Source organism: Heterodontus francisci, chromosome 11, assembly GCF_036365525.1.
Source record: "Heterodontus francisci isolate sHetFra1 chromosome 11, sHetFra1.hap1, whole genome shotgun sequence".
In the NCBI taxonomy this organism is placed as follows: Eukaryota; Metazoa; Chordata; class Chondrichthyes; order Heterodontiformes; family Heterodontidae; genus Heterodontus; species Heterodontus francisci.
Genome location: NC_090381.1, coordinates 76983917 through 77007766, shown reverse-complemented (window position 1 = coordinate 77007766; position 23850 = coordinate 76983917). Strand labels below are relative to the sequence as shown.

The 23850-nt window shown below is 43.2% G+C and overlaps 1 protein-coding gene across 1 annotated transcript in view; it reads left to right on the top strand.

Annotated features, from left to right (window-relative positions):
• The window catches only part of xxylt1 (xyloside xylosyltransferase 1), a 172984-nt gene that overhangs the window by 45951 nt on the left and 103183 nt on the right, over positions 1 to 23850 (top strand). Inside the window, exon 2 of the mRNA XM_068041486.1 lies at positions 10219 to 10366. Coding sequence (XP_067897587.1) covers positions 10219 to 10366 — 148 coding nt within the window. The remainder of the gene's footprint in view (positions 1 to 10218; positions 10367 to 23850) is intronic.

The window sequence follows — 23850 nt, the reverse complement described above, 5'->3', positions numbered from 1 at the left end:
CAGGAAGCTCTGGATTTGTTTGCCCTACCTTTCCCCTTCAAGAGAATATACCTTGACTGTGCCTAAACGATCTCTCCTTTGAAGGTAGCCCATTGTTCAGCTACCGTTTTTTCCTGTCAACCTTTGATTCCAATTTATTCAGCCCAGATCAATTCTTACCCCATTGAACCCACTTGTGTTTCAAATTTTCTGCTGAAAAACGCTGTAGGCAATATTAGTGGATGAGTGCTCAAGGTCTTTGTATAGCAATCCAATATTGGCTATTTAATGGAGATACTAACCCATAAATGGAGTTCATTTGCACTATATAGTCCCTCCAACTAATCTGATTTGGTTCATCCGATAGGCTCTGATTCCAGTTGAAAGAACTAATTTTTCTTGTGAAATGCTGATGAGCTAACCCACAAGGTGAAATACTGACTGTCAGCTTAAAATGCTGAAGGTTGGTATGTATGTATCTATTTCTGAACCCCAGAATTACTGTTGCCGCTGTCAGCGGGTGAATGCTTAATGTGCTCAAATGACATTCATTGCTCTGCTATTTTAGCAGAGGTGTTTACTTATTGAAAATAAATGCCTTTGTGTAAATAGCAGACAAAGAACAGCCACATGAATGCATTGTGTATTCATCTGTCAATATTGCTAATAGTCATTTTTATGCTCTGGTTTCTCCTGATCCTGTTCAAGGCTACAATCCATTGCAGTTACCATAGTCTACCTCCAATGCAGTTCCTTTCCTCCTAAACATGCTCATTTCCCTCCAGTGAGCACAAATATATAGATACATTCGTTAAAAGTAAAAGCTGAAAGTTAAAGTCTTCCATTATAAATATTGGACACAGGAATGTCAAACACCTTCAAGTGTTCATCTGATATCTTTTGAATTCCTTTTTAGCCTCTTCTCTCTTTTGAATCAAAATACTTCAATGGAAGCATGCCGTGTAATATTAAGTATCATAGCATTTTACATCATTGCACCAGCAGTCTCAGGACGTAAGATATTAATAATAGCTTGAGATTCTGTATATATTCAGATAATAAAGGCCAAGCAAACAATTAATTAAATAATCAACCTATTAACCCAAACTTTGATACTAACCAGATGAAAAAATGTGTTTATTAAATTGTGAAGGGGTTCAGAATAAGTAAATTACTCTGTGCTGTGTATCATTCCCATGTTTTTCGGCTATACTATCTGGAAGAAGGTTCGCTTTAGGAACAATCCAATCCCATCTACTGTCATCTGCATTGCAGGTATAATGAGCACTTCTGTGTTGTAAATCACCGGCTGCGCTTCAGTTAGCACAGAGGAATTGCACTTTTTTTTAAAATACTTATAATGCATTTTTTGACATCCAGTATTCTACATTTCACATCTCACTCATTAGAAGTAATAGCCTGTCAAAAGGAAATGAAGCACCATAAGTATATTACCACATCAATATTCTGAAAGTTTTGCTATGAATATAAAATGCTTCTTTATGTTTTGTAATTGTCATTTTATTATTTTGGTAGTTGTTAGTACATGTTACTAAAGCCACTAGAGTAATCCTTTAATGAATGCCAGTATTTGCATGTACTTGCCTATAACCATATACAGTGTCATTCCATTCACTGGTAGTCCAAGAGACTATATGGAAAACTTCTGTATTTTACTATAATATTTAGAAGATATAGCATACTTGATGTCAAATTCCAAAATAAGTGTACAGAAAATATATGAACAGTATATAATAGTGTTTGATCTACATAAGGCAGGACATTACAGTCTGCTAGTTGCTACTTTCACTTTCTCGCGATCATTTTGTGTTTATAGTTTAGCTCTGCAGGCAGTTTAGTCAACACTATGAATTCAATAAATATTCTTCAAATATGCTTTTTGATAAGCCTTGTATAAGTTATTATAGCATAGATACATTTAAGGAGAAGGCAGGTAAATGCATGAAAGGAAAAGGAGGTTATGCTAATAGAATTGGATGAATTTGGATGGGAGGAGGCTCATGTGGAGCATAAATGCCAGCACAAATCAGTTGGGCCAATTGGCCTGCTTCTACACTGTAAATTCTATGTAATTCTATTATTGTCATGCAAGGCCCCCACTGCCAAGAATGAGGCGCATTAATTTTGTCATGAACATTGATTTTAAACTGTTTCTGGAGTGAAGAAAGGACTTGTTAAACAGATCAGCTGTGGCTGGAAAAGATATTTGCATATTAACAGACAGTGTTTGGAAGGACAAAGTGGCCATTCCCTGACATTCAACCCACAATGGACTTTTGATCACCAGACGTTGAAAGTGGGGGAGCTCACATTCCAGGTTGACTGCTAAGATGGCCAAATACACAAACTGACATGGTCAAACCAGCTAGTCACATGACTAACCTGCTGTGCAACCTGAGTTTTTTGAATTTGTACAAACCGTTTGGGCAAAGTGTCTGTTTGCAGCTGGACTGAGAACATCTCTCTCTTGCCTGCTCCCACCTCTTTCTCACAAGCTTCTGAATCCACTGACGACACATGAACACCAAGAGAGAAAAGTCTCCTACAGCGAACAAGGTTTAAGAAGAACACTGGGCCCCAACCAAAAGCAAGATCTGCCTACAATCAAGGACTCTACAGTGAGCTCGAAGAACTGTAACAACAACTCTTCTGATATTGCCTCAAACCTTTCAACTTAATTTTTCTTCTGTTCTTTTCTATCTCTATCTGCATGTGTGTATCGCACGTGCATGCTAGTGTGGGTGTGTCATGTATCTGCATTAACTGAACTAGAATTTAAGTTTAAATAAATTTCAACTTTTCTCCTTTGAACCTAAGAAAGCCTGTTTGTGCTGGTTTCTCTGCCTTATAATTGGAAAGCGGTGAATAAGGATTCACCAAAGGAGAGCTAAAAACATGGTGTGTTTAAAATTAAACCCTGTTACAGTAAGACCAGGTAAAGGCTGAAAGGGACCCCTAGCCCTCTTTCTCACCTGGTTGTAACATTCTCAACTGTATTCTTTAGCCTATAAAGCTCTTTTAAACCTGGCATAAAGATTACACATTGCAATCATGCAAAAACTGGGTTTACAGAAAGATTCAGAGCGAGCTGAATAGAATCTCACAATCACAGAATTGTTACAGCACCGAAGGAGGCCATTTGGCCCATTGTGTCTGCCCCAGCTCTCCGAGTGAGCAATTCACTTAGTGCCACTCCTTGCCTTCGCCCCATAACCCTGTATGTTCTTCCTTTTCCGGTAACTATCTAATTCCCTTTTGAATGCCTCGATTGAACCTGCCTCCACCGCCCTCTTTGGCAGTGCATTCCAGACTTTAACCACTCGCTGAGTGAAAGTTTTTCCTCATGTTGCCATTGCTTCTTTTGCCAATTACCTTAAATCTGTTTCCTCTCATTCTTGATCCTTTCACAAGTGGGAACCGTTTATCCCAACTACTGTGTCCAGACCCCTCATGGTTTTGAATACCTCTTCAAATCTCCTCTCAGCCTTCTCCTGCAAGGAAAACAAACCGAATGTCTTCAACCTATCTTCATAATTGAAGTTCCTCATCCCCGGAATCATTCTCGTGAATCTTTCCTGCACTCTCTCCACAGTTCACAATGCTTCCAAGTTTCATATCGTCCGTAAAGTTTGAAATTGTGCCCTGCACACCAAGGTCCAGCTCATTTAATATATATGAGGAAGAGCAAGGATTCCCAACACTGTCCCCTGTGAAACTACACTACAAACCTTCCTCCAGCCCGAAAAACATCCATTAACCACTGCTCTCTGTTTTCTGTCACTCAGCCAATTTCGTATTCATATTGCTACTGTCCCTTTTATTCCATGAGCTATAACTTTGCTTACAAGTCTGTTGTGTGGCATTGTATCAAATGCCTTTTGGAAGTCCATGTGCACCAGAACAACAGCGTTGCCCTCATCAACCCTCTCGGTTACCCCTTCAAAAAACAGCAGCAAGTTCGTTAAACACGATTTCCTCTTAAATCCATGCTGGCTTTCCTTAATTAATCCACAATTGTCCATGTGACTATTAATTTTGTCCCAAATTATTGTTTCATCTGAGGTTTCTCCACCACTGAAGTTAAACTGACTGGCCTGTAGTTGCTGGGCTTATCTTTTAATCCTTTTGTGAACAAGGGTGTAATATTTGCAATTCTCCAGTCCTCTGGCACCACCCCGAGTCTCAGGAATACTGGAAAATTATGTCCATTGCCTCCATAATTGCCAATTTCACTTCCCTCAGTATCCTTGGATCCATCTCGTCTGGTTCTGGTTCCTTATCAATTTTAAGTACTGACAGCCTATCTAATACCTCCTCCTTTATCAATTTTATATCCTTCTAGTGTGTTAATTACCTTCTCTTTCACAATGGCCTGGGTAGCATCTTCTTCCTTGGTAAAGACAGTTGCAAAATATTAATTTCATGTCTCAGCTATTCCCCCGTCTCCATGCATAAATCCCCCTTTAGGATCCTAATCAGTCCAACTCCACCTTTTACCACCCTTTTACTATTTATATGCCTATAGGTGACTTTGGGATTCCCTTTTATGTTATCTGCCAGTCTCTTTTCATACTCTCTTTGCTTCTCTTATTTGTTTTTTCACTTCCCCTCTGAACCTTGTATATTCAATCTGGTTCTCTATTGTATTATCTACCTGGCATCTGTCATAAGCACACCTTTTCTTCTTCATCTTCATCTCTATCTCTTTTATCCATCAGGGAGTTCTGGATTTGTTTGCCCTACCTTTCCCCTTCATGGGAATATACCTTGACTGTGCTTGAATGATCTCTTTAAAGGTAACCCATTGCTCAGCTACCATTTTTCATGCCAACCTTTGATTCCAGTTTATTTGGTCCACATCCATTCTTACCTCATTGAAGTTGGCTTTCCTCCAGTTAATTATTCTTATTCTAGATTGTTCTTTGTCCTTTTCCATAACCAACCTAAACCTTATGAAACAATGATCACTGTACCCTAAATGTTCTCCCACTGGCACTTGTTCCACTTGGCCCACCTCATTCCCAAGAACCACGTCCAGAGTGCCTCCTTTCTTGTTGGACTGGAAGCATACTGCTGGAGAAAACTTTCCTGAACACACTCTCGGAACTCTTGCCCGTCTCTACCTTTTATACTACTGCTATCCCAGTTGTCATGCAGACCCTCACCTGCCACAAATGAGGCATATTGAGGAATGAAACTGGACGGACCACCCGGCATCGACCTAGGCACCGGAAACGACAATGGCAAACCCAGCCCTGTCGACCCTGCAAAGTCCTCCTTGCTAACATCTGGGGGCTTGTGCCAAAGTTGGGAGAGCTGTCCCACAGACTAGTCAAGCGACAGCCTGACATAGTCATACTCACAGAATCATACCTCACAGACAATGTTCCAGATACTGCCATCACCATCCCTGGGTATGTTCTGTCCCACCGGCAGGACAGACCCACCAGAGGTGGTGGCACAGTGGTATACAATAGGGAGGGAGTTGCACTGGGAGTCCTCAACATCGACTCCGGACCCCATGAAGTCTGATGGCATCAGGTCAAACATGGGCAAGGTAACCTCCTACTGATTACCACCTACTGCCCTCCCTCAGCTGATGACTCAGTTCTGCTCCATTTTGAACACCACTTGGAGGAAGCACTGAAGGTGGCAAGGGCACAAAATGTACTCTGGGTGGGGGACGTCAATGTCCATCGCCAAGAGTGGCTCGGTAGCACCACTACTGACCGAGCTGGCTGAATCCTAAAGGACTTAGCTGCTAGACTGGGTCTGCGGCAGGCGGTGGGGGAACCAACACGAGGGAAAAACATACTTGACCTTGTCCTCACCAATCTGCCTGCTGCAGATGCTTCTGTCCATGACTGTATTGGTAGGAGTGACCACCGCACAGTCCTTGTGGAGACGAAGTCCCGCCTTCACATTGAGGATACCATCCATCGTGTTGTGTGGCACCGTGCTAAATGGGATAGATTTCAAACAGATCTAGCAATGCAAAACTGGGCATCCATGAGGCACTGTGGGCCATCAGCAGCAGCAGAATTGTACTCAACCACAATCTGTAACCTCATGGCCCGGCATATCCCCCACTCTACCATTACCATCAAGCCAGGAGACCAACCCTGGTTCAATGAAGAGGGCAGAGGGCATGCCAGGAGCAGCACCAGGCATACCTCAAAATGAGGTGTCAACCTGGTGAAGCTACAACACAGGACTATCTGCGTGCCAAACTGCGTAAGCAGTATGCGATAGACAGAGCTAAGCAATCCCATAACCAACGGATCAGATCTAAGCTCTGCAGTCCTGCCACATCCAGCCGTGAATGGTGGTGGACAATTAAACAACTAACTGGAGAAGGTGGCTGCACAAATATCCCCTTCCTCAATGATGGGGGAGCCCAGCACATCAATGCGAAAGATAAGGCTGAAGCATTTGCAACAATCTTCAGCCAGAAGTGCCGAGTTGATGATCCATCTCGGCCTCCTCCTGAAGTCCCCAGCATCACTGATGCCAGACTTCAGCCAATTCGATTCACTCCGCGTGATATCAAGAAATGACTGAAGGCACTGGACACTGCAAAAGCTATGGGCCCTGACAATATTCTGGCAATAGTACTGAAGACCTGTGCTCCAGAACTTGCCGCGCCCCTAGCCAAGCTGTTCCAGTGCAGCTACAACACTGGCATCTACCCTGCAATGTGGAAAATTGTGCAGGTATGTCCTGTACACAAAAAGCAGGACAAATCCAACCCGGCCAATTACCGCCCCATCAGCCTACTCTCTATCATCAGTAAAGTGATGGAAGGTGTCATCAACAGTGCCATCAAGCAGCACTTGCTTAGCAATAACCTGCTCAATGATGCTCAGTTTGGGTTCCGCCAGGGCCACTCAGCTCCTGACCTCATTACAGCCTTGGTTCAAACATGGACAAAAGAGCTGAACTCAAGAGGTGAGGTGAGAGTGACTGCTCTTGACATCAAGGCAGCATTTGACCAAGTATGGCATCAAGGAGTCCTAGCAAAACTGAGGTCAATGGGAATCGGGGGGAAAACCCTCCGCTGGCTGGAGTCATACCTAGTGCAAAGGAAGATGGTTGTGGTTGTTGGAGGTCAATCATCTGAGCTCCGGGACATCACTGCAGGAGTTCCTCAGGGTAGTGTCCTAGGCCCAACCATCTTCAGCTGCTTCATCAATGACCTTCCTTCAATCATGAGGTCAGAAGTGGGGATGTTCGCAGATGATTGCACAATGTTCAGCACCATTCGTGCCTCCTCAGATACTGAAGCAGTCCGTGTAGAAATGCAGCAAGAGCTGGACAATGTCCGGGCTTGGGCTGATAAGTGGCAAGTAACATTCATGCCACCACAAGTGCCAGGCAATGACCATCTCCAACAAGAGAGAATCTAACCATCTCCCCTTGACATTCAATGGCATTACCATCGCTGAATCCCTCACTATCAACATCCTAGGGGTTACCATTGACCAGAAGTTGAACTGGAGTAGCCATATAAATACCGTGGCTACAAGAGCAGGTCAGAGACTAGGAATCCTGAGGCGAGTAACTCACCAAAGCCTGTCCACCATCTACAAGACACAAGTCAGGAGTGTGATGGAATACTCTCCACTTGCCTGAATGGGTGCAGCTCCAACAACACTGAAGAAGATCGACACCATCCAGGACAAAGCAGCCCGCTTGATTGGCACCCCATCTACAAACATTCACTCCCTCCACCACCGACACACAGTGGCAGCAGTGTGTGCCATCTTCAAGATGCACTGCAGCAATACACCAAGGCTCCTTAGACAGCACCTTCCAAACCCGCGAACTCTACCAACTAGAAGGACAAGGGCAGCAAATACATGGGAACACCTCCACCTGCAAGTTCCCCTCCAAGTCACACACCATCCTGACTTGGAACTATATCGCCGTTCCTTCACTGTCGCTGGGTCAAAATCCTGGAACTCCCTTCCTAACAGCACTGTGGGTATACCTACCCCAAATGGACTGCAGCGGTTCAAGAAGGCAGCTCACCACCACCTTCTCAAGGGCAATTGGGGATGGGCAATAAATGCTGGCCTGGCCAGTGATGCCCACATCCCATGAATGAATAAAAAATATATATTAATTTTGTCATGAACATTGATTTTAAACTGTTGCTGGAGTGAAGAAATGACTTGAATGAAGATCATCAGACACTGGGCTGGAAGGACATTTGCATCCTAAGAGACGCTGTTTGTGGAGACAAAGGACTACTTCCTGCTTCAATTAACCCAAATGGATTTTGATCACCAGACATCGAAGATGTCTTCAATGCATTCCATAGACTTCTACGGTAATACAATCCACAAACTTTGCAGGAGAGACTATTCCAAATAAGGAGCTTGTCACATGAGTAACCTGCTGGGTAACCTGGGTTTTTTAAATTGTGCCACACAGAAAGGAACAGTCTGTATATTCTCTGTCTCGCTTTGTGTGCGTGTGCACACGCATGCGTGTGTGTCGCTCTCTCCACTCCACATTGAACTTACAATGATGCAAGGTCACAGACCGAAACGTTAATTCTGCTTCTCTCTCCACCGATGCTGCCCGACATGCTGAGTATTTCCAGCACTTTCTGTTTTTATTTTAAATAAATACTGATATACTCACCCTGGCTGGCTTTCTGTTTCCTGCTCTGTCTGTTGATTGTGACGTCTTATTATTATGCTGTCCTGTTCAACTGTCTGTTTGCAGTCTAAGGTTTCCAACCTATCATATTTCTATGATTATTCATGCAATTCTTCACATTCGCTAATGTATTTAGCCACACAAAACTAGTAATCAAAATTTATGATTGGCTAAAAGTTGGTACATAATGAATTTGGATCACATCTATTTTAAAGAGAAGTATTTTGTGGTGAATTGCCTCCAAATTAGTCAATGTTGTAAAAGCTGTGCGATCATTGGTATTCGTGCTAGAGAGGTTCTTTACCAGTAATTAAGACTTACCACTTTGCTAAAAGGGTATTTACACTGAAATGGACGAGCCCCAACATTTTCTGTCAAGTTCATTGTGTATTATTTCTTGCAAGTACAGCAAATTCATGTTACTCGGTGTTTCAGTGGCAAGTCTCTTGGTGAGAGAGTGTTCTTATGCAGCTTCTGGAGGAACAGGGAAACGTGGACTGCAGCTTCCTGATTTATGGATTTAACTATGCATGTGTAGTTGCTAGAAGTTGCTGTCTGATTTACATGTTAATAACAGTGAGCGCTATTCGCCTCAGCATTATATTTACTGTAAATTCTGGCCAGTTGACTTCTTTTCAGCTGAACCTCAGTCGTGTGTTGGAATACTGGTTTTAGAAGGGTGCTATTCCAGTGATCTTGTAAATGGACTTTCCTTTCCTTAATCCATATTTGTTATTGATGTCATAGGAGTGGAATGTCACGTTGTCACAAAATGTTGTGCTGGACTGTGTCTAACTCACAGCTAAACAAGTATTAAGTATGTGAAAGAAGTGAATGAACAAACAGATGTTTGTATAACATTAAGGTATTATACGGTAATTTGGTAGGTTATACTTCTGTTTTTCTGGATACTTAATTTTAAATGTACGACTGAGCTTCTGTCCTATAGTATTGTCTTATGTTGTCTGTGCTGCTTTGGGTGAATGTAAGGGTCAACGGAGTGCATTCTGCTAATTCTGACCTTACAGGTTAAAGATTTGTTAGGTAAGCAAGGTGATTTACTATCCTTGTAAACTATAATTGAATTTTAAATTATTTATATTGCCTTACTGCATACCGGCTCATGTGCTGCTGTAGAAGCCTTTCCACTTGTATTGAGAAGAGATTTCTACAGCAATTAGCACTGCTTTAAAATGGATACACTCATCCTTGTGGCAGCCAGAGCTCAAGCAATACTATTGGTTCCAGGCATTCGCACTTGACCTCTGGAGGGAGCAGCAGCACCCTGCTTACATTGATCACTTGTTGCCAACAGCAGAGGGCAAACCGACAATATAATCACAGCATTAGCTGCAAAATGGAGTGTTGCAGGACACTAAAAGTAAGTAGAGTTTACAAATTGCTGACCCTCACAGCACATTCAATGGAATAAACATTTTTGAATCATTATGGTAAAGGCAGCGGTTTGCTCTTACTCAGGCATTGCTCTTCTATTTATGTGCAAGAGGAAAGGTGGGCTATTTGTAACCAGGTGTGTGCTCTCCTTGGCAGGTTATATTCCATGATGTGGATGCCCTGACTCAAAAGTTGTTCCCTGTTGTTGAAGGAATGCAGAAACATTTTAGTGCTGGATCTGGTGCCTACTACAGTGACTCCATTTTCTTCTTGTCAGTCGCCATGCACAGAATCATGCCTACAGGTAAACTTTATTTGTTGGTTGCACAGTAAGTGACTTGGAATCTTGGAATGTAAAGTCATTGGATTTCTCAGTCAAACAATCCATGCAAAATATCCTCAATCTATAATTTGGATTTGGTCAAATTCTAAGTATTTTACAAGATTCTATCTGTGCATTTCATAAAGAAATATATTGGAAATGGAGTTAGTTGTCATTCATACAGAAACATTGTCTTTGTAAAACCTTAATTTAAAATGCACTGCCCATATAAACTAGTCATTCCTTGATATTTTCTCACATTCTTTTTGGAAATACAAAACTCAGTGAGTGACAACCTGAAAGCGACAGTGCTTTCAGCATTAAACTCAGCTCACTGACCGTGGGTTGTGCGTTTGCTAGCTTGAGTGGGGACAAACTAGCTGAAGAGACGATTTTTCCGAAGCCTTTAATTTTGGGATGTCTACCAGGCTTCCCATTTTGGTGAACAGATGATAGATTGCTATAGAGGGCTACATTTTCATAGAATCATTGTGCAAACAACACAAAAAGAAGCCATTTGGCCCATTGAGTTTGTGCTGACTGCTTGGAAGAGCTATCCAATTAGTCGCACTTCCCCTACTCTTTTACCATAGCCCTGCAAATTTCTCCTTTTCAAGTATGTATTCAGTTCCCTTTTGAAAGTTACTGTTGAATCTGATTCCAGTACCCTTTCAGAGAGTGGGCTGGATTTTGTGCTGGAGGCAGGGCTCCCTGTGCCAGGTGGAAAAGGCAGGGGATAGCCTGCCTCTGCCTTTTCGTGACCCCCACCCCAGAGCGATCGTCTGTCTTTTGCCTAAATATCCTGCACCGGGATCCCCGTGCGTTGTAAATATGGGGATCCCTCCTCCAAGAGCTGTCAGCCAGTCACAGGACCAGCAGCTCAGCATTATCAGCACACCACCGGGAGTGGTGGCCCCGGGGTGGGGAGTCCCCGGGGTGGGGAGGTAAAGTGGTTCCCCACAGGGGACCTCTGTGGGCCACAGATGGCCCACAAGAGTAGGGGACCCCTCCCCCACCCCCTTCAAACCCCACAGGTAGTGTGCCTCGTGTTACAAGGTGACCTCCCCACCTGGCGGATTCCAGGGGCAGTGGGAAAAGGCCTTTGGTTGCCCATTAATAGGCCACATAAAGGCCTCAATTGGCCTCTGGGCAGGAAGGCCGTCATCGGCCTATCCCGGCCCCAGGAAGATCTCATGGCAATGGGGAGGCGATGGGCTCTCCGCCCCCGCCACCTGACGCGATACTCCATGACACCCCCGCCTCCGATCCCTTCTCAGGGGGGCCCATAAAATCCCAGTCAGTGTGTTCCAAATCATAAAAAATCGCTGCATTTAAAATAAAACTTCTAAATTCCCCCCTAGATTTTTTTCACTAATCCTCTTAAATCTGTATCTTCTGGTTATTGACCCTCCGGCCAGTGGAAACAGTTTCTTCCTATTAACTGTATCAAAACCACTCAGAATTTTGAACAACTCTGTGAAATCTTCTCTGCTCTAAGGAGAACGATCTCGCTTCTCTAGTCTTTCCACATAACAGATGCTTGTTATCCCTATTATGATTCTGGTAAATCTCTTCTGTAATCTCTCCAGGGCTTGATATGTTTCCCATAGGTATTTCCCAGAATTGGACACAATACACTAGCTAGGGCTTAACCAGTGATTTATAAAGGTTCGCCATAACCTCCTTGCTTTTGTACTCTATGCTTCTATTTATAAAGCTAAGACTCGCCTTTGGTTTTTTTTAAATGGACTTATGAACTTAGTCTGGCAAAAATGTTTAGCATACTTAACTCCCTTTCCAAATAAGTACCTAACAAATGCAATTAGAAAACAACTCTTGATAGTATTCATATTTTAATTGTATCCCCAATCAGTCTTCACTCAATGGTGGAGACTTGTCATTGTGTCTCTTGAGGGCCAGAAAATTCTATCTTAAAAGATTTGAAGACTAAAGGCTGAGTTTGCAAATTGTACTGCACAGTGCGGCAAGGCCATGGGTTCAAAGTAAGGAGTTAGTTAATCTCAGCCAGATGGCAGTGAGAGACTCTGCTATCTTAGCATTCCTCCCTCAGCCAAGGTTCATACTTCTAATGGTTAGTCTGTGTTCATTGCTGCATGTAATTGTCTGGCTATTTGAGAGGAGGGTATCTGCTCCTCTCCTCACATTGCATCCAAAGAGCCTATTGCCCTCATTGGCTATGCTCATTCATGAAAATTAACTGTTAGGGTAGTTGCACCATAACTGAAGAAGGATGGGTAGAGGAAAGTAAATGAAATAAGGAATTAAAGAATTGCATTGATTAGAATGGGAATTCTGAAAATTTGTACTGATCTGAATAATGACACAATGGCTTTTTGCATGCCCTTATAATTGGGTAACCAAGGAGTGACACTAATGTGTTGTCCACTCTTGGATTTAGGGACCACTCCATTTTCTCCCTAACTGATGCATTGAAGAGGAATGAAGGGTGTCTTTGTGGCAGTTTTGTAGCAAAAAAAATCTATAACGTGCTCAAAGTTATTGCAACAGCCTGAGTATATTAAATTGGAATTTTGATTCCCACCCATCTACACATATCCATTAGCAATAGTTACATTTGCTATGTTCAATAATACATTCTGTAACTATGATAGATCACTTCTGTTATAAAGAATCCAATTAATTGTTTGCTGTCTTGGGAGGTACGTCATTTTCATCTGGACTGTTCTCTGGGCTGGTTGTAGTTTGTATCCCTCTACATATTTATAATTGATTTTGTAGCTCTGTGATTTATGATGCTGGTTTTGGATATTTCAGTAATTTCTTCATGACTGCATCAGCCATTTTTAGATTCAGCGACTGCTGATTCTCTTTTATTTCTTAGGGTTCAAAACCTGTATTTTCAAAATTGTTTTAATCTTTGCTTTGTTTTAAAAAAAATTATTTTCCCCTCCCTTTTTTTCAAAGTCTCAAAATGGTAGATCTTCCAGTAGGAAGGCTGTTGATTTGGTGAAGCAAGTAACACTGCCTCGTTCTTTGAAGTGAAGATTGGACATCGCCTCATAGTCCTGGAAACCCATTGTGATAGTGGTTGAAAAGTTCAGATGACTGTTCAGGATGTGATTTGGTATTTTATAACAATATAACACAGCTCTTTCTGGCTGGAAGATGTGTTGTGTTGTGGCATGTCCTGTCACTGTTGAAAATAACGGGAAGGAAGTGTTCTTTCCTTTCCTGCTATACCACTCAGTTCCAACGCCCTCCCCCCACCTGCACTCCCCTTTTCCAACTGCTATTACCAGCATTGCAAGTGTCGTAGAAAAAAAACTGAAAGCAGTTTCTGTCCCTATCCAAAACAATATTGAAAGAAATATGTTCTTCTTGCCATTTTCTTAGGGTCAAATGCTTTTGAAGGTATTAACAGGTTAAAGTAACTCTAACATAACGACAAAATACTGCAGATGTTGAAATCTCCAATATAAACAGAACAGGGGTCTCAATCTTTCTGCTCCTGAGGCCCCCCCCCATGTTATAAAAATTCAGCGAACCCTCATAACACAACACAAACATTTCTTCAGTATAAAAATTAGTTACAGAATTAAACATGTAGATCATTTTGTTTAACTTACTTAATATGAAACTTGTTGCTGGCGTTGAGCAAAAATTCTGCCAAGATGTGGATGTATCTTTGACAAGCATGTCGTGGCCAATGTTCATCCTGGCTCAGTATGTACTGTCCCTTTAAATACAAGATGACTGCAGCCGCCAACCTTACTGGGATGGCTAACCTGTAAGATGCTTTTAATTCGTTCTTGCCTTGGAGACTGATCTCTGTGTCCCACTCTTCCATTCTTTAATATTTCCATCAGGTACTGACCCCCGTGTGAATTGCAGTTAATACAGAATGCAAACTCCAGCTTTTCACCTTTAAAAGGCCTTGGTCTGCTGACAGAGCAATAGGCTAACACCTTGCCAGCAGGAAAGAACGCAAGCAATTGTTTGACAGGACCTCTCATGGGCACCCACCCCCCACCCCCGCCCCCCGAACTCGAAGGGGGATTTGTAACATCCTGCAGCTTATGGAGAGTCAATCAACAGGCCTGCCCCAGCATCTCAGGAGAAACAGACTGTGGAGGGGGTGGGGTGGTTTGGAGTCACACTGAGATCAGGTTAGCAGTACTTGAGATCCAGGCTTGGTGTGGCCTCAGTTGGAGCATTGCAATTCAGAGTGGGGTACAAGAGCAGAAGATGGAGAGGTTGGATCTATTGCACAAGCGCCCAGCTTGCCTGTGTACTGGCACACAGGACTATCCATTCAACAAATGTCCCTTTAACCCGAGCTCCCAGCAGTCGGCCTTCTCTCCTAATCTTCATCCAATATTTTTCTACATTTGTTTGACGTGGAGCCCCATCCTCTCCTGGAAGGTTGTATGGAGCGGTCCCACTGGGCTGTGCTGTCGCTAAGGTGGGAGGCGGGTTTCTCCATGGCCATGCTGAGGAACTGATCTAAAGCTTTATCCTCAGTGACAACTTTCTTTGATCTGCCAATTTTTGGGAGCTCACCTGCAGCAGCAGCACAACCCAAACAAATCCCAGGGGTAATGCACCTGACCTGGAATAGGATGCCCCGCCTGTCCAGGACAGGAATGCATTTGACTCGGGTTTGTGAGCCCCACCTGTCACAGGCTAGGGTACATCAGAGCTGGGTCAGGAAGCCCTGCCCATCCATGTTTGAAGCCTGTGTCATTGGAGCAGGCTCCTGCTCCACCTCGAATGGTTCACAGCTGCCTTGCTTCAGCCCAGCACTAATCTGGCACATTTCAAGCCACTGCCAGGGGTCCCAAACCCAGGTTTGTTGCCCTCTGAACCCGCGGTTGCTTTAATCAGGCAGGTTGTGAAGTGGGCTGCCAATTTACTATCACCGTTTTGCACTACCAAAACACTTTGTAGCTTTAACGAGTTCAGATCTAAACTGCAGCTTCTATTTTCTCTCTGGCATAGGTGCTAACAATGCAGTGAGGGGTGCCAGCATTTCCAGGGATTGGTGAGGGAGCGCTGGGGTCCCCTGTCAGAAAACTCCTGGCGGCGGGGGTGGGGGGGGGGGAATCTGCATCCTTGTTGTGGACCTGCTTTGTTTCTTCCATCAGATTCTTCCTCAAAAGGCGGTGGAAGCAGAGTCTTTGAATATTTTTAAGGCAGAGGTAGATAGATCCTTGATGAGCAAGAGGATGAAAGGTTATCGGGAGTAGGCAGGAATGTGGAGTTGAGGTTACAGTCAGGTTAGCCATGATCTTGTTGAATGGCGGAGTAGGCTTGAGGGGCCGAGTAGCCTACTCCTGCTCCTAATTCGTATGTTCGTATGTACTGGAGCTTGCTCTGCCATACTAGTTTATCATGGTTTGCTTGCTAGCTACCTCGTCTAGCTATTCATACAATCACTGTCTTGTATATGTCTTTTATTTCATTGATTTCTTTCTTTATGTCTCCTTTTTGATCCTGCAAATATCACATATGCCATAGAATCATTGAAGGTTTAAGGCACAGAAAGAGGCCACTTGGCCCATCGTGTCTGTGCTGGCCGAAAAATGATCCACCCGTTCTAATCTCACCTTCCAGCATTTGGTTCGTAGCCCTGCAGATTACAGCACTTGAGGTGCATATCCAGACTCCTTTTGAATGAGTTGAGGGTTTCTGCCTCAACTACCTTTTCAGGCAGTGAGTTCCAGACCCCCACCACCCTCTGCGTGAAAAAGTTTTTCCTCATCTCCCCTCTAATTTTTCTACCAATCACTTTAAATCTATGCCCCCTCGTCACTGACCCTTTCTGCTAAGGTGAGTAGACCCTTCACCTCCACTCTATCCGTGCCCCTCAAAATTTTGTACATTTCAATCAGATCTCCTTCTCTGTTCCAAGGAGAACAACCCCAGCCTATCCAATCTTTCCTCATAGTTGCATTTTTCCAGTCCTGGCAACATCCTCATAAATCTCCTCTGTACCCTCTCTAGTGCAATTACATCCTTTCTGTAATGAGGTGACCAGAACTACACACAGTACTCAAGTTGTGGCCTAACCAATGAGTTATACAGTTCCAGCATAACCTCCATGCTCTTATATTCTATACCTCGGCTAATAAAGGAAAGGATTCCATATGCTTTCTTAACCACCTTATCAACCTGTCCTGCTACCCTTCAGAGATCTGTGGACATTCACTCCAAGGTCCCTCACTTCCTCTACACTTCCTTTCCTGTGCTTTTTTTCCCTTTCCCCATGCCTTGTTCTGTTCCTTTAACAGTGCTGCTCGTCTGTAATATCTTCCTGTCTTGAAGATGCCAACCTGAAATGCCAATGGCCTGACTTATATTTCTCACAGATGCTGCATGGCCTGCTGAGTATTTCCAGATTAATAGTGCCTTTCTCAAAGACCTGGAAGGAGACATTTGATCTTTGTCTTGGTTGGACAATGGTATAATTGAAACATAATGTAGCTCACTGTGTTTACCACTGAATGTAGTATCAGATAACCTGGAGGTCCAGATGATCTATCCTTGACTCCCTTCTATTTCTCATCTACAGGCTGCTCCTCAGTGAAATCATCCGAAAACACAGCGTTAATTTTCACATGTATGCTGATGACACCCAGCTCTACCTCACCACCTCTCAACTCCTCTGCTGTTGCTAAACTGTCAGACTGCTTATCCAACATCCAGTATTGGATGAGCAGAAATTTCGTCCAATTAAATATCGGGAAGATTGAAGCCATTGTTTTCGGTCCCCACACCAAACTCCGTTCCCTAGCTACTGACTCCATCCCTCTCCCTAGCAACAGTCTGAGATTAAGCCGGTCTGTTTGCAACCTCGGTGTCATATTTGACCCTGAGATGAGCTTCCAACCTCATTATTCACGCCATCACGAAGACCGCCTATTTCCACCTCTGTAACCATGCCCCTGTCTCAGCTCATCTGCTCTCATTCCTGCCTTTGCTACCTCTAGACTTGACTATTACAATGCACTCCTGGCTGGTCTCCCGTATTGTCCCCTCTGTAAACTTGAAGTCATCCAAAACTCTGCTGCCTGTGTCTTCACCAACTCCCGTTCCCCTGTCAACCCCTGTGCTCACTGACCTACATTGGCTCCTGGTCAAGCAATGTCTTGATTTTAAAATTCTCATCCTTGTTTTCAAATCCCTCCATGACCTCGCCCTTCCTCATCTCAGTAATCTCTCCAAGCCCCACAACCTTCCGAGATATCTGCGTTCCTCTAATTCTGGCCTCTTGAGCATCCCTAATATTAATTACTCCACCATAGGTGGCCGCACCTTCAGTTGCCTAGGCCCTCAGCTCTGAAATAGCCTTGCTACACTTCTCCTCCTCTCCACCTCACTTTCCTCCTTTCAAAACACTGCTTAAAACCTATCTCTTCAACCAAGCTTTTGGTCATCTGACCCATTGTGGGGGAATTTTATGCTCACCCCCACATTGGGTTTGGAGGTGGGGGGAGTATATGATCGGGTGGGATAGAGGCGGGTGAGGGGAGCCCCCACCACCTTCCCACCTCCACCCAAATTAAGTCAGGAGCTGGAAAGCTGGTGATCAGCCTTCCCACCCCGTTGCCAATTGAGGCCCTTAAGTGGGCAATTAAGATGGGAAGAGGTTGGGGGTGGGGGCCTTTGGGGAGGGTTGGGGGCCAGCAATGGTATTTAATGCGATCTGTTGGTGTGGCCAGTTTTGTGGGCATGGCCGCCTGATAGCGCAATGTATTTTAAGGTGATACAGGATCACAGAAAGTTGATTTGTGCTGAATGGAATTTGTGCTTGAAATTCCTCTACCTTTTTCGCTGGTTTGACCGATTTATCAGGCGAATTGTGCTGAATAAAACTGTGCAACCGAGCAGAATTTTCAAGAATACAAAAAGATTAGCTTCTGTGGTACTGCCTTACTCCACTATTTCAAAACTTGCTTTCAAAATATATGTCATGCAACACTGAAGAAAAATTGTAGCAGTGAAATAGATTAAAACTATTTTGAGTTGATGAAAATATTTGGACAGTTTCTAGTTATCAAGAAACAATATTTTAAAAATGTTGTAGGTAGTTTTTATTTAAAATTATAGAGAGGTATTTGTCAAATACATAGAGTCTCCTGCTTTTGTTCCATGGAGTATTCCCCAAGTATTTGTTCAGCAATCTAAATGTCCCTGTTGTAATGTCATTGCCTGTTTTTTCAGTTCTCTTATTTTTGGAAAAATTAAGCAGCCTTCTGCCTGCAGTTTCAGATAAAATGAACTGGCTGACTGTCCTATTGGCTTTTATTCCATTAGAATAATATCACTAAATTAGAAACATCTCAAAACACTTTGCCGGCATTGAATTTTTAAACTATTCTTTCATGGGATGTGGGCGTCACTGGCTAGGCCAGCATTCGTTCCCCATCCATAATTGTCCTTGAGAAGGTGGTGGTGAGCAGCCTTCTTGAACCGCTGCAGTCCATGTGGGTTAGGTACACCCACAGTGCTGTTAGGAAGGGAGTTCCAGGTTTTTGACCCAGCGACAGTGAAGGAACGACGATATAGTTCCAAGTCAAGATGGTGTGTGACTTGGAGGGGAACTTGCAGGTGGTGGTGAAGAACTAGTATTGCAATGTGGTTAAATACAGCAGCCACTTTACACACAGCAAGATCTTTTAAACGACAAGTTGAATAACCCATCTGTAATGGGCCATAAAGGCGGGGCTAAAGTGTGGCGAGTCCAAGAGACTTAACAGTTGGCAGGAAAAAAGATAGAAGCGCAAGGGGAGAGCCAACTGTGTAACAGCCCCGACAACCAATTTTTTATGCAGCACCTGTGGAAGAGTCTGCCACTCTAGTATTGGCCTTTATAGCCACTCCAGGCGCTGCTCCACAAACCACTGACCACCTCCAGGCGCTTACCCATTGTCTCCCGAGACAAGGGACCCAAAGAAGAAGAAGAAGAATGGGTTGTTGAATAGAACCACCTAGTGGTCAGAGATGGATTGATCTAAAAGCATCAGGTGCTCATGGGGTGATATTTGAAAAAAGTTTGAAACAGGTTGCAGTCTCTCGCGGTTTGTCACTCAAATAGGCTGCACACCTTTAGGTAGTGTCAGAACTGGGACAGAAACAGAAGGTTTAAGACTCCTGGGTCAGAAGAATTTGAAAGGCAATCAGTAGAAGCACAGAGAAAATGGAAAGAAAATTTGCTTTGTTTGAAATGCAATGACCTGAATAGAAGAAAAGATAGTCTACGTATGGTCAGAAGAGAATAAATAGGAATTTAATTTAATGTTTTAAGAATATCTCATTCTTTAGATGAATACTGCACAGCGTGTTAAATGTTCCATACAGAAGATGTTTTAATACCAGATTGCAAGTTCGAAGAGAAGCTTTTGATCAATATGTAATAGATTTATAAAGAAAAAACACATCTTGAGTGTGGATCCTTCACAGGTGATCTCCTTAAATGAAGAATTGTAGTTATTCCAGCCCAGCCTCTAAACTTCCAATTGCATAGAGTTTGTTGAGGTCCCAACGTTGGGATCTGTGGCAGTGGGGGGTGGAGGGTCCGGAAGATTGTACTGGCAGCGGCCCACCACGGAACCCGCGCCGGGAATGCCGAGCCCGATCTTCGGCAGGGGTGAGGCTCCATGGCGGCCCCCCACCCCCGCCGCTGGCCGATGGAACCCGACTTAGAATATGTAAATTAAGAAAATGAATACATTTAAATAAAATTATCTGCGATCTTCCGAGTGGCAGCTAGCACGCTCGTGCCTTCATTTTCCCGACTGAGGTAAAGCTGGCGCCACCGAGGTGGGGAAGGGGGATATTTATGACTTTCAGTGCAGCTTGGGGGGAGGGGGCGGGTGGTGGGATTGGGGTCAAATGTGTATTAATAGTGTCGGGGAGGGAGTGAAGGGGTGATCTCTGCACTTTGAACGGTTTGGGGGGGCGGGTGGTCAAGTCTTGGATGTAAGTCTTTTTGGGGGGAAGAGAGAAACTATTATCTAAGTGTTACTGGAGAGGGAGAGGGGCGATATTTTTACTGCAGTGTACTGTGGGGGGGGTGGGGGGGGATGCAGTTTTAAATATTTAAATTTAATGGCAGGTATGGCTGCCCTTTAAAAATGGCAGCTGCACCTGCACACAGGCAGCTGATGCCATTGCCGCATCGCAGAGCCCACCCCCACCACGTGTTTGGGGGTGGGGGGTGCTGCCCGACCGGCGTATTATCTTCAGCTGCTGCGTGGTACATCGCAGTGGCATTGCGGCGTGTGGGCTGCCATTTTTATTGCCTGAAGCCGCTCCCAGCGGCGGGAGAATAAAATTCAGTCCATAGTGTCATTATGGTACAGAAGGAGGCCATTCAGCCCATCGAGTCCATGCTGGTTCTCTGGTGCAAGTCAGCCAGTCCTATTCTCTCGTTCGATACCCGTAGCCCTGCAAGTTTATTTCCCTCAAGTGCCTATCCAATTTCCTTTTGAAATCATTAATCATCTCCGCTTCCACCGCCCTCATAGGCAGCGAGTTCCAGGTCATTAACACTCGCTACGTGAAACTTTCTTCCTCACATCCCTACTTGCATCTCTTGCCCAAAACCTTAAATCTCTGTCCCCTAGTCCTTGTACCATCAGTTAATGGGAACAATTTTTTAAATTTGCCTTATCTAAACCTCTCATAGTCTTGTGCACCACTATCAAATCTCCCCTCAATTTCCTTTACTCCAAGGAAAACGACCCCAGCTTCTCCAACCTAACTATGTAGTTAAAATGCTTCATCCCTAGAACCATTCTGGTAAATCTCCTCTACACCCTCTCAATGACCCTTACATCCTTCCTGAAATGTGGTGACCAATACTGGATGCAGTATCTAGTTGTGGCCTAACCAGAGCTTCATAAAGGTTCAGCATAACCTCCCTGGTTTTGTGCTCAATGCCTCTATTTATGAAGCCCAAGACCCCATATGCTTTGCTAACCACTCTCTCAATATGTCCTGCCATCTGCAAGGATCTGTGCACATGGACCCCCATATCCCACTGTCCATGCACACTCTTGAGCACTTAAGTCTACATTTATGTCTCCCTATTCCTACTGCCAAAATGCATCACTTCACACTTCTTCGTATTAAATTCTATCTGCCAATTGTCTGCCCATTCTTCTAGCCTATCTTTGTCCTGTTGCATTCGATTTGTATCATCCTCACTGTTTGCCACTCCACCAAGTTTGGTATCATTGGCAAATTTTGAAATTTTACTCTCTATTCCAATATCCAAGTAATTTATATATATCAAAAAAAGCAGTGGTCCTAGCATTGAAATTTACGCTCAAACAAAACTGTTGCCTCTATCTTAACTTGTACCAAGTCCCGTTCATCCATCATCCATGTGATTGCTGACCTACATTTGGCTCCCATTGCACAAATGCCTCGATTAAAATTTTAATCATCTTGTTCAAATCACCTGTCCTTATCCCTGTAACCTCCTCCTGCCCCCACCCCCCCCACCCCCCCACTCCAATTTGTCTGCATTCGTCCAGTTCTGCAGTTCTCCAGTTTTTCCAATTAATAATTGTCTTGATATTGGATAGATGGTTGGAGTTGAGATTGGTGTCACAGAGGTAGAGCTGTCATCATGTGAATGTGGAAGCTGGCCCCTTGTTTAAGTGTCGTTTGTTACAGTGGAGTAACCAGGAGAGTGATAACACCATTCATGTTCGTGGAATCAACTTCCTTGGGGAAATGTGAGAAGTGACATTAGTAATCAATAAGAGTGTAATGGATTGCAAACCCCAGACAACAAATTGGGTGCACCAGAGAACTGAAGTTTCCCTGTGCTTGCACCTGATATCCATACTTTTGCACTTTTTAAAATTTTATTTTAATAGTAATATTTGGAGTTTGTAATGATTTTATTTCCAGTATGAGAAAATAAATCCCTTTTGACAGGCTCAGAAAGTAATATAGTGAAGACATTACTTAAGGTGATAATAGCAGATGAGTATGTAATATATTTGTTTGACATTCCTGGGCCCACTGCTTTAATCGTGGGCATTTACCCATTTACTTAACTTTGCCCTGTAAAGTTGTTTCTAAATCCTTACCATTTTTTTTAGTTCTGTATTGAAAGTATCTGCAATATTTCACAGAAAAATATTTTTCTCATGAAAAGCAAGTGGAAAATTCATCAAATAAAAGGTTAAAATGTTGAGATAGGAATAGAGCTGGTCCCCAAATACCCTAACAACAAATCATGTGCTTTCAGCACACGTAGGCTGGAGTTTTACGCCACCCCAACGAGAGGGATGGTGGCTTTTTCTGGAAACTGTACTTTTGCATTAAAATGTTGGGCAAACTTGCAGCTTAAATGACAACAATCCTCTTTTCCAACTGCCTTCACGTACTAGAAAGCATGTACTCAGGGCTGTTTTTATGCAGTCAGTGATTTGGGGCTATGTCAGTTTTTAAGTTGAGTCAGCTCTTGCTGGATGTCTAGGTTGACATGTACGTTATTTAGCTTTCAGGTATATTTTACGTAAGCATGGAAAATTGAGTCGCAGAACAAAGATGTAATGATGTCATTATACATTTTTCTGTATAGTTTGTAAATGTGTCTTTCACGTCTTAGCTTCTTTATTCAGAGAGTGGTGGGAATGTGGAACTTACTACCACATGGAATGAAAGGAGGAGAATAGTATGAATGCATTTAAGGGGAAGCTAGATAAGTACATGAGGGAGAAAGGAATATATTGATCGGATTAGATGAAGTAAGATGAGCTGAGGCTTGGGTGGAGCATAAACAGATTTGTTGAGCGAATATAATTTTATGTAATGTACTTTTTCTTAGTTTCTATGAAGAGTGAAAAACTAACTGCTCGTGTAACTGAATATTTAAATTATTCACACTAGCAATTCTCTTGAGTTATATAGCTTTGTGTCATTTGGATTTTTTTCCTGATTTATTGCTCACAGTTCTGTACATTTTGAAGAAAGACAATACTTTGTTAGTTCAGAATAAATTTGTTCCAGAGCTGGTAAATAATTGAATACCATATGTAAAGCACCATTTGCTACTGTGTTATAGCACATTCTCACATTTTGACAGTAATTTGCAGTGTCCATTAATTGAACAAGAAGATCAATTTTAAAGGTTTATTCTCGGGTTGTATTTGCACATCACTGAAATGTGTTTCTTACCTCACCTACGCTGGTTGATTTAGAGAATTTTCATTGGTGATGTGTAAAATTTTTGTATGAGAAAGGAAGACTGATAGTGAAAGAACTTTCATGTTAACTGGGTCACGTGTCAATAATACCCAAGTGAGGATAATTATCAAAGCGTATGATGTGTGGCTCATATCACTGTGTACAAAAGGTAGATAGAATGTTAGGTATTAATGGTCACTGTGATCCCCTGAATTTTTGTTTGCCTTAGGGGCTTGGGTTTTCTGAATTGGCATAAGGTTTTAAAAAAGGTTTTG